A 17,776-nucleotide genomic window follows, 5' to 3' on the forward strand; every position below is an offset into this window, starting at 1 on the left:
AAGCTGCTTCTACAGAACAGTGACTCACCCTGCTGTCACACACAGAGAAGTGGGCAGGGCTGCAGGGGAGAATATGAGAATAGTAAACCATGAAGGAGGAAGCAAGAGGGAATTTTCCTTCGGCTCAGTGAAGATGCTTAAAAAGGAGAGTATCACTCTGCTGGAGGCGAAGAGCTGCAGAGAAGCCAGTTAGACAGAAGACAGAGAGCTCAGAGACCAAACACAGAGGGACAGCAAAGGAGACAGCAGGATGGCCTGGGTTCACCTTGTGGTCTCTTGGCACATCACACTTTTTCTTTTCACTCTGGAAATAGGACATGCCACTGAAAAGAGCACCAGAGTGCCAAAAGCTTCAGCCCCAGGAGACATCATCATCGCAGGAATCTTTCCCATGCATGAAGACGTAGACAAAGACAACAAGTCCCTTGCACCCCACATTCAGCCCTGTATCAGGTGAGCTCATTCAAACACATACAATGAATTATATCATGATAAACAGCTTTTTCACTCTTAATCTTTCCTGACCCTGAGTCTTCAAGTGCAATTATCCAAACTCGCAAAACTTCTCCATTAAGTACCATAAGAATCTTAGGAAGATAGTTTAGTTCTGTGAGGAGACAAAATAACATAATATTAAATATTCTTTAGAGGTGGGAGAGGTAATCAGAGCCTTTACACAAATAAAAGCAGTAATACCACACTTGAAAAAGTCTTACATTCAACGTAAGTACAAAAGTATAAGTACAAAAAAGAAATGTATGTATGTTTCAGATGTGTCTCAGCAACACTGATGAGCAGCATGTGTCAGGTGATCAGTAGCTAGAACGTGGGTGGGACCTGTCAGCAGCCTGTCATCATGTCAGATCTGTGGATTTATTATAATCTCAAGGACAAAAAAAAAAAAACAGCTGACTGACACGTATGCAGAAATGCAGTTTATTAAAGTTTTATTTTGATAGCTTGAGATGTTGACTAAACAAAACTGCTGCTAAAAATTGTGTGTGAAAAAGTTTGAATAAAACAAAGCAGTGGTTGTATATTAACTGAGTCTTGTTGTGTTCTGTGTAATTTCTTCCTTCACGTCAGAAGATTTGTTTCACCGTTTGAACATGATGTTTTTAGATGGCAGGTGAAGTGCATCCATACAAACATCTTATTAACAGCTCACAGTTGTTTAAGAGAGAGAAAAAGATGATATCAGACTGTTATCAATATCATTTCACTGCTGATATTTTTCAAGTGGGAACAAAATGTCCTCCTAGAATCTTCAGTATATAGGATGACTAACCATAAACAAAACACACTGAGAGACTGGCTGTGAGATGCTATTTTAGAACAAGTCAGCTTTGATCTCATATTTAGAGGTTAACTTGCCCTCATCATATAGAGCGTCTGTGCAAGCAGTTTGTTATGACCCATATTTACATGTATTGTAAGAGGCTCCAATCATTATGATGGAGTGGTATAAAGAGTGAAAAAGTCCACGTAGTGAGGAGGTGGGGTGGAGGGACAGCTCAGACAAAGTCAGTGTTGAATTATTTCAGAATTTAAGTGACTGAAGTTATGTAAGTCATATATGTAACAGACTTGTTTTAAGCCAAACAATGATCTTTCCTAAACCTTTAGAGCTAAACCAAACAAAATTATCTTTAACTCCGTATAACCTACATCATGTGACTTACATAATGTAACATGCCTATTTTAACCCAAATCATACTCTTTCCCTAAACCTGTGGCTTTGGTGCCTTAACTTAACCAAACTGACGGTTTCACATCATTAACAACATGTTAAACATCACATGACTTATGTAACATACTCATTTTACCCCAAACATCTTTTCCAATCTTTTCCAAAACCTAACAGAGTAGTTTTGTTGCCTAAACCAAATCAAACTGCAAATGTTTCACAATTGTTACTGTGTTACATAAAGTAACACTTATTTGAACCCAAACCAAGATCCTTTCCTAAAGCTGCAGTTTTGGAGCCTAAACTTGACCAAAACTGCAACTGCTTCAAACTGTCTACTCGCCCTCACTGAAGGTTGGGTTTAGTTTTTTAGTCCACACTGCTGGAGTTTCACAGCAAAACAGTGTCTGCCAAACAATGGAAGTGAATGGTGACCAGTTTTTAAACGGAAAAACATAAACTGCTTCCATACTGCTTGTCTGGTGTTATCAAAGTTTACACCAGATGAGCAATATGGAGGATTTTATGTTTTTTCCATTTAAAAACTGGTCACCATTCACTTCTATTGTTTGGCAGATTCTGCAAAGCTGTTTTCCTGTGAAACTCCAGCAGTGTTTTATGGACTAAAAAACTAAACCCGACCTTCAACTGGCATGAGTTTGAATAGATAATGACTGAATTTTCACTTTTGGGTGAACAATCCCTTTAACTCAAACCATGATCCTTTCTTAAACCTATAATTTTTGTACCTAAGCCAAACCAAACTGCCACTGTTTCACGATGTTAACCACATGTAAAATGTTGCCTGACTTGTGTAATGTACCTATTTTAAGCCAAACAATTCCTAAACCTATTTTGTTGCCTAAATATAAGCAAACTGTAACCATTTCACAAGCATGTGTTAAGTGTTACTAACACACCGTAGTAAGGTCCGGTATGCCTGTCCTGTTTTGTATCTTGTTTTGTAGGTACGATGATGTGTGTTTATTTTACTGGACAGTCACTTTAATCTTAAAATTGGAATAGTACTTCACTCTCAGTATGTCACATCTGTAATGCATGTTTGACATGGCGCTGTTCTCACAGGTTTGAATCCAGAGGCCTGGTGAAGGCACTGGCTATGATCAATGCCATAGAGGAGATGAATAAATCCCCTCTGCTGGCTGATGTTAACATCACGCTGGGCTACTGGATCCTGGACTCATGCTCTGATGTGAGCACAGCTCTGAGAGCCACAGAGGAACTGACCCAGCAGGTCGACTGCCTCAGAGGCAGCAACAGCTCCACCTGTGGCCAGCCAGTCCTGGCTGTTATAGGGGCCTCTTACTCCGAAACATCCATTGCCATCGCCAGGCAACTCACCCTCAGGATGATTCCTCAAGTAAGTAGCAAGGACCAGGAACGTGCTGTTGACTCAGGTACCAGTCAAGCATCTGAGGCAAGACCAGTGAACACAGCTCTGACAATTACAGGGACCTGAAGCAGCAGAACAGGTTTGCACTGGCAGCTGATAAACGTCAGCTGGGTCTTTTGTGATCAGAAATTGTTTGTTGAGGCCTGACTGAGAGTTTGAAGGTGACACACCAGAGTTTAACAGGAACATTAACAGGTCCATTCTTTCCGAATAGAACTTTAATTACAACAATTAAAAGCTAGTAAGTGAATCTGGAGAAAGATAGTTGATCACAGAGTCTCATTATCAGCAAAATACCAACACTTGGGCTGGGAAGAGAATAATCCAAAGCATCTGTAGACAACCTGGGAATGATTCATCAATCAACTATGGTACCCAGGAACATAAACAGGTGCTTCCTCTCTGAATGGAAACTTTGAAGTGTCTGTGATTCTGGAGAAAGATAGTTGATTGTTGACTCTTATTCCAAGGTAGTCAGATACCAGCACTTGGGCTGGGAGCCATCAACCCAAAACATCTACATAACTAGCACATATTTCATGGGCTTACTTTGAGTTTGAGCTGTATTCTTCTTCTTTTTCTTCTTCTTCTTCTTCTTCTTCTTCTTCTTCTTATTATTATTATTATCATTATTATTATTATTATTATTATTAGTAGTAGTAGTAGTAGTAGTAGTAGGAGTAGTAGTAGTAGTAGTAGTAGTAGTAGTAGTAGTATCATCATCAGCTTGTTAAGAAAATGTCGGGCTGTAATTGGGTTTGGGCTGAAATATGCTAATGAGGGATGGATTTGGATTTGGACAGAAATTTGACTTTTCAGGCCCAATTAGGGCTCTACCACCTACCCTAGCTTTAACAAAGAAGTAAATACCTCCTTTACTGATATTTTTTATTGTTTTTCTGGCACCTTTAATGTGCATAAGTGTGTATCAGTAGTGGGAAGAGTTCTGAAAATCTCTATTCAAGTTCAAGTACTGTTACGTTACTTTAAATATTACTCAATTACAAGTAAAAGTACTGGTGTGAGAAAAATACTTGAGTAAAAGTCCTAAGTCCTAAAACTACTCTCAGTTCCTGTCTCTCCAAATCTTCTGTCTAAATAACTCCAAACCCAACAACTGATTAATAATTAATAATAATAATTAATAAAGTGTTAGATACAAATCATGTTTGGTTTTTTTCTCATTTTCTTTTTTTCTGATTTGTTTTGTCATTTTGCTTTCTCATTTTAAGTTTTAATTTCCTTATTCAACAAATGGCTCCAGCAGACAAAACAATGAATGAGGTGAGGTTGAATGAGGTGCAGTGAATTGCAATTACTTCCATCTCTATTCTATTGATTAAATATTTGTGAATACAGTTTAACTGGTGAATTTCTCAAAGCCAATTCATTGATTAATGCTTAATGCTTTATAATCCTTATTCCAAACCTGTGCTGCTGCAGTGTTTAGCTTTTCATTTATATGTCACAGTTTTCATTGGCCTGTTTCTGATCAGTTCACCTGATTGGCTACAAAAATGCAGATGTTTGCAGATGTTGTTTGCATTTTCAACTACTGGTTCAGGAAAACACACAAAATTTGCAACCCTAGTTTGGAGAGGTAAGACGACTGGGACATCAACAGTTAAAGTAAATAATACTCTGAGTAGTTTTTGACAAGAATACTTTTACTTGTACTTGAGTAATATTTTAACAATCTATCAGTACTCGTAATTGAGTACATATTATTATTATTATGATTGTTGTTGTTGTTGTTGTTGTTGTTGTCATTGTTATCCTGCCAGAGGATCTTGTGATCTCTTCTATCTGTGCATGTGTGAGTGTGTGTGAAAAACTGCATGAAGTGCTCCTCCCACGGTGGTTTCAGAAAACCTGTGGACATGTCTAATAGATCAGACATGTTGTTACAGATGTGATGGTACCCCCAGAAAACAACAACTTTAGAAAAGGTAGTTGACGGTTGTGGCATGAAGGGGCTACTACTTAGGTTTTATTGTGCCACCCTGTGTTGTCATGGCCCTAGATGCTATTTAAAATATTTGGCTTTGGATGAATATTTTTAACGGACTAAATAGAAACAAATTCCACATTTCAACATTTCAGTGTATGCGGATGATTCTACACTGTACTATGCAGCAAACACTACCAGAGAGTTAGAAAGTGTCTTATCTTCTGAGTTAAATTTGGTCCTTGATTGGATAAAACTAAATAAGTTGGTATTAAATATCTCTAAGACCAAATCTATAATTCTGGGATCGAGCCATAAGCTGTCATCTATGTCTACACTGACTCTGAACTTGTTTGGTGAACCAATACACAAGGTGAATAAGGTTAAATTATTGGGAATAATAATAGATAGCCAATTGTCATGGGCAGATCATATTGACACAATTGTTAGGAACATGGAAAATGGCATTTCCATGGCAAGAAAGTGATCTCCTTATGTTCCTGCACACATATTGGGGCAAGTAGTTGAATCTTTAATTTTAAACCACCTGGATTATTGCTCACCTGTTTGGTCATCTGCATCTAAATGTGAACTGAGAAAGCTGGAAATTGCCCACAACAGAGCTGCCAGACTTGTCTTGCATTGTCCCATAAGAACTAATGTAGAAAGTATGCATCGTACACTTTCATGGTTACCGGTTGAGAAGAGGCTTACTTTAAACACGTTCTTAAGCAATAATATATACTCTACTGAACCAGAATTTCTACACAGCCAAATTGTAAAATGCAGTGAAGTTCACAATTACTTAACTAGGATAGCTGATGAGGGTAAAATCATGTTACCTTTCCCAAAATCTAATGCCTTAAAAAAAAAAAACAGTAATTCATCGCGCCATAAATTATTGGAATAACTGTCCACTTCATATCCGTCAATCCAATAGTAAATTCACATTCAAACACCATTTAAAGATGTATTATTTATGCAGCTGATCAATAGTCCAGTGTTGCTTAAGCATAATGTCTTGTCTTGTTGTGTTATCTGACATTCATGATGAAACGTCCTCCTGACCTACCTCTGTTCACAGAGTGAGTGAGTCAGTATGGAAAGTATTTTGGAATGTATGGCTGTGAAAATGTAACTGTTACACGCACAATCATTGTTATATGCATGTGATGTACATATGTAACACTAATGTGATGTTATGAGCTAATGATCAATATGATGAATTGATTTGGACCCCAGGAAGATTAGCTTGTGTCAATGGCACTAGCTAATGGGGATCCTTTTTAAATAAATAAATAAATCCACTACATCTTCACAGTCAATCAAGAGTAGGAGATAAAACGTTCCCTCTAAAATAAAAATGGTAGTAGCAATAGAATGGGCTGCTTTACTGAATTTCAAATTATAATCTAATTGTAAATTTACATATAAAGCCTGTCATTATTAATTGAATGATGTATTATTACCTGCTGTCAGGTGGATTGGCCATATATCTGTACATGCAAGTTTATGAAGCTGCTGTTACAGGAACATCCTGACTTATTCTGTCCTCTGTCTCCATGATGGAGACTTCCCCTGTTAAAATGACAGATTTTACTTAATGGATCTCTGACAGCAGGGTGTCTCCATCTCCAAACTCTTTAAGTTCTTTTTTCTCTTTGATGCTGTTTTCATGCATGCACACTTCCTGACATATGGGACAGGAAGTGCAGCTGTATATAGTATTATTGAGACGTTATTTATGCAAATTTACAAGTCTCATTCACGTGCACTCATACGCACAGGTGGATCATTTACACAGTTATCTGAAGTTACAAGTGTTTGTTGAATTTGACATGCATGTTCATACGAGACCACTGTATGGAAAAAAGTAATACAAATTTAAGATAAGAATATGAAAATATTCTTGCATGATGCCCATGGTATATTAGATTTCATGGTATATTTAGTTTCTGATAAGCTTACACCACTTTTGTACTATAAAATGATGAATAAATTAACCTTGACACTTGATCTTGGCCACCAGGCTGCATGTTGTCATGATTTTTATCTATCTGGCATTTCAACTGGAAATGACACATGATTGCTTTTCTTTTTCCAGATCAGTTACTCATCAACTGCTGCCACTCTGAGTGATAAGAGACGCTTCCCTGCCTTCATGAGGACCATTCCTAATGACGAGTATCAGACAGCCGCCATGGTCAGTCTGCTCAGCAGCTATGGCTGGAACTGGGTGGGAATAGTTATCACAGATGGAGAATACGGACGATCCGCTCTCAATCACTTTGTGTCCCAGGCTTCTGAAAAGGGGATCTGTGTGGCTTTCAGATCAATCCTACCCGAGTCTGTAAGCAGTCAGGAAGTGGGCTCTGCTATCATGCAGGCTGCCGAAACCATCCTCAGGAATCCCAAGGTACAGGCGATTGTCTCGTTTGCCAAACCGACGCACATGATGAACCTTTACAAGGAGATCAAGGATCAGATACTGAGAGCAGGACACAGCTTGGACTCCATGAGAAGAGTCTGGGTGGCCAGTGATAGCTGGTCCTCCTCCAGCTCTGTGAAAGGTAGCCTCACTCTGGAGGACATTGGACATGTTGTGGGCTTCACCTTCAAAAGTGGAAACCTGTCATCATTCTTCAGGTACCTGACAAAGCTGAAGACGGCTGTACATGACTATACAGAGAATAACCCCTTCATGCAGGAGCTCTACATGGAGGTTAATGCTAGTAAAGTTTCTGGAGATGCTGACCTGGTGTCTCAGGCTGTGGAAAACCTCAAACAACACGTTCATGCTGACACTATCTTCAGTGTTGAGATGGCTGTGAGCGCCATCGCTCAGGCTGTGGTGTCTGTCTGCAGGGACCACGACTGCAAAACACCAGACGCAGTGCAACCCTGGGAGGTACTCACATGTGTGTGTTTGTGTGTGTGTGTGTGTGTGTGTGTGTGTGTGTGTGTGTATGTGTGTGTGTGTGTGTGCGTGCTCTTGTGTTGTACTTATGAGGTTGACATAGATTCATTTTAGAGTGTGGATAAAGAGTTAGGGTTACAGACAGCTAAGATTAGATTCAGATAACAGCTGTGGGAATTATGACTTTGATACAGTATCCTTTCTAAAATATCTAAATACCACTAATGAAAGCACAACAGAAACCTAAAAGCAGGGGCAGCCAATTACAAATACTCAAATTATTGTAGTGTGTGTAATTGAGTAGTTTTTGGGGGTTACTTGCACTTTGATGAATAGATTTTCAAGTGTCTACTTTTACTCCTACTTAAGTATGCATTACAAGATGTAATCTATTTCGTTACTTTTAAAATAATTGTTTAGTACTGAGTGCACATTAAACATTTCATCTGTATTTTAGTAGCCAATAAAATGATCTCATCACAAATGGACCAATGAAAACCAGGAGATACAAAGGGAAAACAAAATTCTGCAGCAGTACAGGTTTGGAGTAAGGATGTTAATAATTAATGATTAATCATTAATTGATTAATCACAGTTAAGAATTTAACCAATTTAAAAATTCATGGATATTTAGTAGAACAACAAAGCAACAAAGCAACATATGGACGAAAAACAAAACAAAATGCTTCTGTAGCACACATTTGAAATAAAGATGTTAATGATTAATCAATAATCGATTAATTTCCATTAAGAATTTAACCAATTAAAAATGTATTCATGGATACAGCAGCAGCTGCACTTCATTTGACACTGTTTTGTCTGACATGGCTAAATATAGACTTAACATGAGAAAATTGAAAATAAAGAAAAGAATGTGTTTTGTATCTTATAAATTAGTAATGATTAATCAGATGTTAGCATTTTCAGCTATTGGGTCAGAAAAATACAAAATTTGCAGTCCTGGTTTGGAGAGGTGAGGTGACTATGACATCAACAGTTAAAAGTAACTAATACTCTGAGTAGTTTTTGTGACGAATATGTAGTACTTTTACTTCAGTATATTTCTAACGCCAGTACTTTTACTTGTAATTGAGTATTATTTTAGCAGTGTAACAGTATTTGTACTTGAGCACAATACCTAAAATACTAGGACAAGTAATGGATTTTGTCTAAATGACTCCTCTCTTCTGCTCAGTGGTCACACTCACCTCTCCAAAGTAGGCCCCACCCCCACCCCCCGCGACTCGTCAGGATAAGTGGCAATGGACAATGGATGGATAGTTGATTAATTATCAAAAATTTATAAACACATGACTCCCCCACCCAAAAAAGTTTTTGTTTTTTTCATTTTAATTTTTTTCAGTTTTTCCGGTATTTTTTCATTATTCAACAAATGAGGTGCAATTACCGTAATTTACATAATCAATTAATACATTTTTAATCGGTCAAATTCCTAATGGCAATTAATCAGTGAATAATCTTTAACATCCCTATTCCAAACCTGTGCCTGCAGCAGTGTTTTTGTTTGTTTTTTTCATCTGTATCTCCTGGTTTTCATTGGCCTGTTTGTGATCAGATCATCTTATTGGCTAGAAAATGCAGGTGAAAGGTTTGGATATTAATTCAAATTATACTCAGTACTGATTTCTGATATTAAAAGTAACTAAGTAGATTACATAGTGTAGTGAATACTTAAGTACAAGTGAAAGTACAGACTTGAAAATCTCTTACTACTACTAAAAGTACAAGTACCTCAAAAAACTACTCAATTACAGTAATTTGAGTATTTGTAGTTACTTCCACCCCTGACACACAGTAAGTTCAAAGTATGTGTCTGCTCAGCTTTAAGGGAGTTATGTTTGATATGTTTTTTTTTTTCTTTTTTTGCAAAATAAGTTCAAATACCTTGTTAAAATGTAGTATATATAGCTCTATTGCTTGCCCTCTATTAGTATTCAAGGATTCATGAATACACCCCACACCTTAAAACAGCTGCACCTGGCCTCTCCTGTTTTGCTGTCTAATCACAGGAACTAGCTCCAGCTTCTCCTGTAGGCTGGGCATCCGTTCATAATATGTACAGTGCCACCCCCTAGATTAACAGGATTGGTTCCTTAGGTTTATGATGTCATATACAGAGCCTGACTGAATCTGTTTTTTTGAGACTGTTCCTGCTCACTGCAGTTTCAGAGCAAGAAATGCTCAGACATGGTATTTATTGCTTATTTCACTCCTGATATGTCTTTTACACCACATGGACATGTTAACAAGGTTACAAACATGATTTCCACCTTTAATAAATTAAATGTCTTGTCTCCTCTAGGTGTTAGATGCTCTGCGGAAGAACAAGTTTAAACATAGAGGAAAGAACTATGAGTTTGACAGAGGAGAGATCAACCTGGGCTACGATGTGACGATGTGGAGGTCAGATGGACAGAACATCCATGTTGGTGATGTTGTAGCTGAGTATCACCCACACAGCAACAACTTCATCCACACCAACTGCAACACCACCCGACATTTCCTGGATCTGAAGGTAGGCCCTCATTCTGCTGCCCCTATAGTCATTTTCTTTAAACAGAAACCCAGACACACATCCAGCAGTGTCTGCTTACTGAAAACATTCAGACCATTACAACTGACTTAAAGGGATAGTTCATCCAAAAATGAAAATTCCGTCATTATCTACTCACCCACATGCTGATTGAAGGTCAGCTGTAGTTTTTTAGTCCATAAAACACTGCTAGAGTTTCACAGGAAAACAGTGTTGCAGAATCTCCCAAACAATGGAAGTGAATGGTGAGTTTTCAAATGTAAAAAAAAACAACAGACTAAAGACATCAAATGCCTCCATGCTGCTTGTCTGGTGTAATCCAAATCTCCTAAATCACTCTCCAACATGCCAAGTTGACTAAAGAAATGTCATTTACATCATGTTTTTAGCCCTAATCTTCACTGTACATCCTTAGCATGGAGCCATGTTCACGTGCACATGAACACTGTCTGAATTGTGTGTGTGTGTTGTGGCAGTGTGCAAATGGCATGTTGGGACTTTAGGAGACTTATGCCAGAATTATGCCAGACAAGCAGTATAGAGGCATTTTGTGTTTTTTTGCCAGTTGTTTTCATATGTTTGAAAACTGGTTATGATTCACTTACATTTGGGAGACTTTTTGCCTGTAAAACTCCAGCAGAATTTTGCAGACTAACTAACTAAACTTGACCTTCAGTCGGCATGAGGGTGAGTAGATAATGACTGAATTTTAATTTTTTTGGTGAACTATCCCTTTCAGCAATATTTAAAATAGAATTTCCATTTAAATATGCAGTATATCTAGTATTAGTATTCTAAGAAAAAGAAAAAAGCTTTGTAGATACAGTAAAAGTATAATTAAAGAAAATGATGGTAGTCTGTAATTATGGTCTCTCCCTGCTTTCCTCAGTATGTCGTGTCAAAATGCTCCAATAGCTGCATCCCTGGAGAGTTCAAGAAAACAGCAGAGGGTCAACACACCTGCTGTTATGAGTGCATCAACTGTACTGAGAACTACTACTCTAACAGCACAGGTAAGACTCCTCCATGCACACACTGCATGTCACTGGACACATTTACATGCACAATGACTAACAGACACATTCATTTGTTGACATGAACCCCATTTTCACCTGACATTAAGTTGTGTTTTAGGTCAGCATGTAACTGTTTGTGCTTACATGCACAGAAACTCAGGTGTGATCACACTCACAGTGCAATAAAAACGAACTGTGATGAGATTGTAATCTGAAAAAAACAGCCTGTTTGCACCAGTGTGAGAAAAGACACAGCAGCTTTTCAGTACTTACACTTATTTACACCTAATTTAGCTATAAAGACTAACAAAGTCTGTGTAGAGAGGAAGTTGTAATCTCACATAGGCAGACCTCCACATGTTATCATTCTGCTTTAGGGGAAAAAACCCACTGGCTGTTAGCGTCTCTCTCAACCAATCACAATTGTCTTGGTTGGCACTAAGCCCAGGGTCCAGCAACAGGTCCCCTGCAAATAGTGTCAGGGAGGAGCATGTTTTGTTGGAACAGCTGCATGTTGGGAGAAATGGACAGGATCACAGTGAAGCCAAAACATCTCTATCGCCTCCCGGTGGATGGCTGCAGTAGAGGTCATATATCCTGCCTGTCTAATGTTAACAGACAACACATGAGCCAAAAAAATAAAAATAAAGAACATGTCCTCTTGCATGCAATGTTTCTGGAAGTTATTAATGAATTACTTACTTACTTGGACTGCTGATTTGTCTCTTGACCCACCCACATAAACCCATAGTGTTTTCTGGCAAGTCGACCCACAACCTGCTGGTCCATTGACCTGCGTATCACTACAGGCTACAAACCACAAAGCCTGAAACTCCTTCCCAGGCAATCCACAAGTCATGTGACTCTTATAGGTTTTACAATATTGTCACGTGACCTAAACAACTCAAATGTGACCTCACAACTCTTACCTAAAATCAACATGTCAATGACCTGTGATGGTTTTGATGCCTGAGAGCTCCCCACCAGTCAGTAGAACCGATTAAGAGTAAAACAGTGAATCCAGTTGCTTTTTACTTCCAGCTTCCATGGTTATTCTCACCCAGTTATGATGCTAATGTTTACCCATAGCCAGGTTAGCTGAACAAACCAGATTGGGCTTGGACTTCTCTGTGCAGAGTCAAATTTTTGTAAGTGTGTGATTGTTTTATTCTGCTCCTTCATCCCTGCAGATATGGACCAGTGTCTGAGTTGTGACAAAGAAAATGAGTGGTCTCATCAGGGCAGCTCCAGCTGCACCCCCAAAACCCTGCTCTTCTTCTCCTGGCAGGACGCCTTCGCTGTGGTGCTGCTGACCTTCTCTGCCCTGGGCATCCTCCTGGTTCTGCTGGTGTCTGCTCTGTTTCTACACCAGCGTGACACTCCTGTGGTGAAGGCTGCTGGAGGGCCACTGAGCCAGGCTGTCCTCTTCTCTCTGGTCGTCAGTTACATCAGTGCCATGCTGTTCATTGGCCAGCCCAACAATCTCCAGTGTAAGGCCCGACAGGTACTCTTTGGCATGAGCTTCACTCTGTGTGTCTCCTGCATCCTGGTCAAGACCCTGCAGATCCTGCTCGCCTTCCAGTTCAACCCTGAGTTGCAGGAGGTTCTGCGGAGGCTGTACAAGCCTTACGTCATCGTCAGCATCTGTGTGGCCTTACAGGCAGCTACCTGCATCTGTTGGCTGGTCCTCAAAAGCCCATATCTTCACGTCAATAGGGAACCAACCACTCTGCTGGAGGAGTGTAATGAGGGCTCATATGTGGCTTTTGGGGTGATGCTGGGCTACATAGCTGTTCTGGCTTTTGTTTGTTTCATCTGTGCCTACAAAGGACGTAAACTGCCACAGCAGTACAATGAGGCAAAGTTCATCACCTTCAGCATGCTGCTCTACCTCATCTCCTGGATGCTCTTTGTTCCTGTCTACGTCAACACTTCAGGAATTTACCTGCCAGCCGTGGAGATGGTGGTCATCCTCATATCCAACTACGGCATCCTCAGCTGTCATTTCTTCCCGAAGTGCTACATAATACTTTTTAAGAAGGAACGGAACACCAAGAGTGCCTTCAGGAAGAATCTGTATGAATACTCCAGCAAAACTACAAATTCTGCCTCTGTGTCTGGGAGTTTGGCGTCAGAGCTGCAGTCCAGTGGTCAACATGTTATCATCAGTGCTTCATGCCTCTCTGTACCTGCAGCCAGTCCTCCCATACCTGCTGTGATCACAAACTGCAGAGACCAAACCAGCTGCACAAGTCTGCACAGAGGTCCATTCACACGACACTGCCTCAGACGGAGCACCAGCATATAAGCTTTTTATATAAACTATTCAAACATCATTATTTAAAATGGGTGGACAGAAATCATTTATATTAAAGTGTACATTTTGCAAGTTTTTTTTATCATAGATTATATATTTTACAAGATCATTCCTGTGTTTTCAGATGTAAGGAGACAAATGGGGGTCATTAAGATTTTGAGCTTGTTCACAAATAATTTTACAGCCTGCAGTTGTATATCACTGATCATGCGCAACTTTTGGAGCCATAGAAATATTGTGTGCATGTGTGAAATTGTTTTGTGCACAGATGTGTAATTTGTATATGTGCAAAAAAATTAATTATAGAATTATTTTGTGCAAGTGTTAGAAAGTTTTGTGCAAACGGGTATATTGTTCATGTGTACAAAGGTTTTGTAGTTGTGGAAGTGTTCTGTGTGTAATTAAAATTTGTGCAGAAGTATTTAAAACAGTGAGGTTATACAAAGTCTGAGACATGGACAGGTAAATTTCCTGTCTTTTTATGTGGCCCTGAAGTTACAAGGCTATGAGGCATGATTTAAGAGTACACATTTTGATTAGATCAAAACTCGTACTCCTGTGTGCACAAATCTTTTTCACACATGCACATTATTAATTTTTTTTGCACATGAACATAAAAAGTGATACACAACTGCAGGTATTTTCTGCCAATGTTCCATCTGCCTTTATGACAATGGGCATCCTAAAAAAAAGACAGGCCAGACACCACAGCAGCAGAATCATGATCCTCAAGGTTCAGATTACACTGTGGCTTTCAGGGGGGCTCTATTTTCCAGTGCAGGTCACTGCTTAAACATGTCACATGCACATGCACACAGCTAAGTGTCCAGCAGTGTGGCCAATGGCAGGGTTACTGCAAAAAACTTTCTAATGTTACTACTACAGACAGTTAATACTTTCAGTAACAATTTATAGACTGATTGCTCTGATTTTTCTTTGATTTTGCAACCATAGCCTTATTGTTGCAAAATCAAAGAAAAATCAGAGCAAAAAATGCCTCTCATTCACATCACACATCACATGGTTAAACACTGCTGAGCAAACTTGTGTTTTTAACTAGAAATAAAGAGACTTCTTGTGCTGTTTAAGGAAAAAGAAAAAGAAAAAAGAAAATAAATGAAAAGAAAATCTGTAACACTGTAAATGAACAATGTTTTAGAGCTCTTTCAGGGGAGCTCATGTCCTTTTCAGAGGAGCTGAGCTCCCCTTAGCTCACACATAATTTGAACTATGATTATCCTCTGATTCAAGGGTGCCCAAACTTTTTCCTTGGAAAAATTCCCTTAAAGAAAGAGGTGTCCAAATTGGGGCCCATGCTCCAAACTTTTTTCTTTTTGAAAAATCTATTTCTTGAATTTTTCAAAATTCAAACAATAGGTATACTTAAAGATTTACATACTACATACTCCAACAAACAAACAAAAACAAATCAAAACATACAAAGAAAACAAAAACATTACAATTTCCTCATTTTCAAGTGCTCAGCAAACGTTGGTGACTTTCAGGATATTTAATAAAATGTCCCCAGAGTATAAAAAGTTCTGTATTTTCTCATTGGAGGCATAAGTCACTTTTTCCATGGTTAAACAGTCAGAAATACTTCTAAACCCTTCTGTGCTCTTCCAGGCAGCTGCAATACAAAGTTTAGCCTGGAGTGAGCATAAAATTACAATCTTTTTATTAGCACCTGTCAGTCTTAACGTAGGTTTAAGTAGTCCAAGGATTAAAAAGCTGAGGGCAGACAGGTAACCTCATAGAGAAAATACCCAAAATAGTTTGTATGACCTCTTCCCAGAATTTTCACATTTTGGGGCAGTTCCAAAGGCAGTGGAGTAATGTGTTTTCTTCTAGGCCACATTTAATAAATGAATCAGGATTATTATTGTCAAAATCCATTTGAAGTATGTAAGCTTAAATCTGGTGTTGATTATCTGGCTTTGAGCATCTTCAAACTCTCTTCCAGTCATCTTCAGACATTTCTACCTCTAAGTCATTAGACCATGCCAATCTACGCTCCAAACCTTTGACTGATTTTTGATTTGTTTCACGAGGCAGTTCTAGCAAAAGCGGTCCTGGACTATATAGGTCACGCCATGATGATGGATGCAGCAGACAGCAGTGCTAACACAGGGATTAGTATCTGCAGACTGCTACGATTATTAGCATGTTTACTGACTCCACCTAATCACCCTGTGCCTTGGCTTTAGGCTGTGATGGTCTGTGATGGTTGGAGTGAGGGTGCAGCCCTGGCTTTAGAACAACTGAATAGTTGCCACTTTGAGATATGGTGAAGTGAGTTTCATGTTTTAAAAAGCACCAGTCTCTGAAGTACTGATTGCCATCAAGCATCAATCATGTGTCAAGAAGGTTGAGAATCTTTGCTCTGAGTCAAATGCTTCCTGTGATGAATTCTGACGACAAGGAAGAATGAGGAAGAACTGACAAAACCTGTGCAAGACACACAATGAAGAGAGGATTCCATAAATACCCTCTGCTGGAGTCACTAGTCACGTTTGTTTAACAAGGTCACATCACCTTTAATGCATAATTTCTCTGTCAGCTTTTATCCCAGAGGAAAGGAAAAGTTCAAAATCAGATCTCATCTTTGTCTAGCCAATATGAGACTTTGACCATGTTCTCATACTTCTCTGTCTGAGACTTATTTGAGCCCAGTTGAAGATATTAAAATGTCGCTGCACTGATCTTACATTTGTCTTCAATAATTAGTTCTTGAGATAACAGTGAGATCTAAAAGAAAACTCTTAAATGAGAGCTTAAATTTATTTCTGTGATCAAATTAAAGTCAGCAACAAGACTTTAATTAATTAAATTCTCCTAATGGTGGGTTTAGGAGAAACAAATGTAACTTCAGTGACCTCAAAATAAGAATCTCATGATTTATCATAAGACAAAGAAAATATGATTGTACGAAACTAAATTTTCCTCTGGGATAATAGTATAGTTTCAGTTGTGATTCTTAAGTTAAGTTAAACACCTCTAAAATTTCCACTCTAATATAATGGAGCTCAGTGGAACTTTGCGATGTTCAAAACATTGAAACATTACATTTGAAAACTTTGAAATCTTGCAGTTTTTTTCCTGTTCTTTTTTTCATTAAATTTAATGTCAGCTGTCACTGACTTGTTGCTTTGAGGTTTGCACATGGAACTTCAGCCTGCTGACCTCATTTGGACTTACTGGATCATTTCCATATGCTAATTGCAAATTTCCCCAGGTGGGTAAGAACAGACTTGGCTATTAAAACATGTTGCATTAATCTCACATATTTCCCTCTTAGTGCTTTGAGCAGGAACAAACATAAGATAAAACAAGAACACATTCATGTGTGAGGCCTGGTGTGTTGGTACTGTGGGGTTGGGTGGAGGATGAACCTCGTGTCGCTTTTACAAATAGTAATTTTTTAAAGTAGGATTTACTTTTGGTAAGAGCAGAGGTACAAGCAATGGTGCATGAAGAGTCAGTTCTTTCATTATACAAACTGAGGAGGAAGCATTATGAAAATGGGCAGAAAGTTGGTAAAAAGTTTGCATACCAACTGAAGACAAATGAACAGAAGCACTGGAGTACTACTCTAATAACTAGCAGTAGTACCATTATAAGGGATCGTGAGGTTATTAATGATACTGTTACAAGTTTCTCTTCATCATTTTATAATCTGAATATGAAATAGAACAGCAAGAGTTAGACAATTTCTTAATGAATTTACCATTGTCAAAAACAAAAATAAATGAAAATGAAAGACACACCAAAAGCTTCTATCTCAGAGGTGGAGATACGCAACACTATAAGTGTTGGTAGGGGGGTGATGGATACGATACAGAAGATCATTTGGAAGTACACAGTTACAGGCCTTTGAGTTTGCTTAATAATGATTATAAACTGTTGGCAGAAATATTAACAAA

General features: G+C 38.6%; 1 protein-coding gene across 1 annotated transcript; it reads left to right on the top strand.

Moving 5' to 3' along the window:
- The first annotated feature begins 137 nt into the window (after window positions 1–137).
- Window positions 138–14,090, top strand: gprc6a (G protein-coupled receptor, class C, group 6, member A). Its single transcript, XM_084725607.1, has 6 exons — window positions 138–453; window positions 2,774–3,068; window positions 7,154–7,957; window positions 10,290–10,502; window positions 11,410–11,533; window positions 12,727–14,090. Exons 1-6 carry the CDS (start codon window positions 251–253, stop codon window positions 13,842–13,844), a joined length of 2,757 nt encoding a protein of 918 aa, XP_084581733.1. The 5' UTR covers window positions 138–250; the 3' UTR covers window positions 13,845–14,090.
- The last annotated feature ends 3,686 nt before the right edge of the window (window positions 14,091–17,776 follow it).

This window comes from Lutjanus erythropterus, chromosome 9 (assembly GCF_056507025.1).
Source record: "Lutjanus erythropterus isolate fLutEry1 chromosome 9, fLutEry1.hap2, whole genome shotgun sequence".
Classification (NCBI taxonomy): domain Eukaryota; kingdom Metazoa; phylum Chordata; class Actinopteri; order Lutjaniformes; family Lutjanidae; genus Lutjanus; species Lutjanus erythropterus.

Bases quoted from the DNA above. Each gene is read 5' to 3' on its own strand.
- gprc6a (XM_084725607.1), top strand. From the start codon at position 251: ATGGCCTGGGTTCACCTTGTGGTCTCTTGGCACATCACACTTTTTCTT. The intron at 7,958-10,289 runs GTACTCACATGT...TGTCTCCTCTAG, and splicing joins ACGCAGTGCAACCCTGGGAG to GTGTTAGATGCTCTGCGGAA. The intron at 10,503-11,409 runs GTAGGCCCTCAT...TGCTTTCCTCAG, and splicing joins GACATTTCCTGGATCTGAAG to TATGTCGTGTCAAAATGCTC.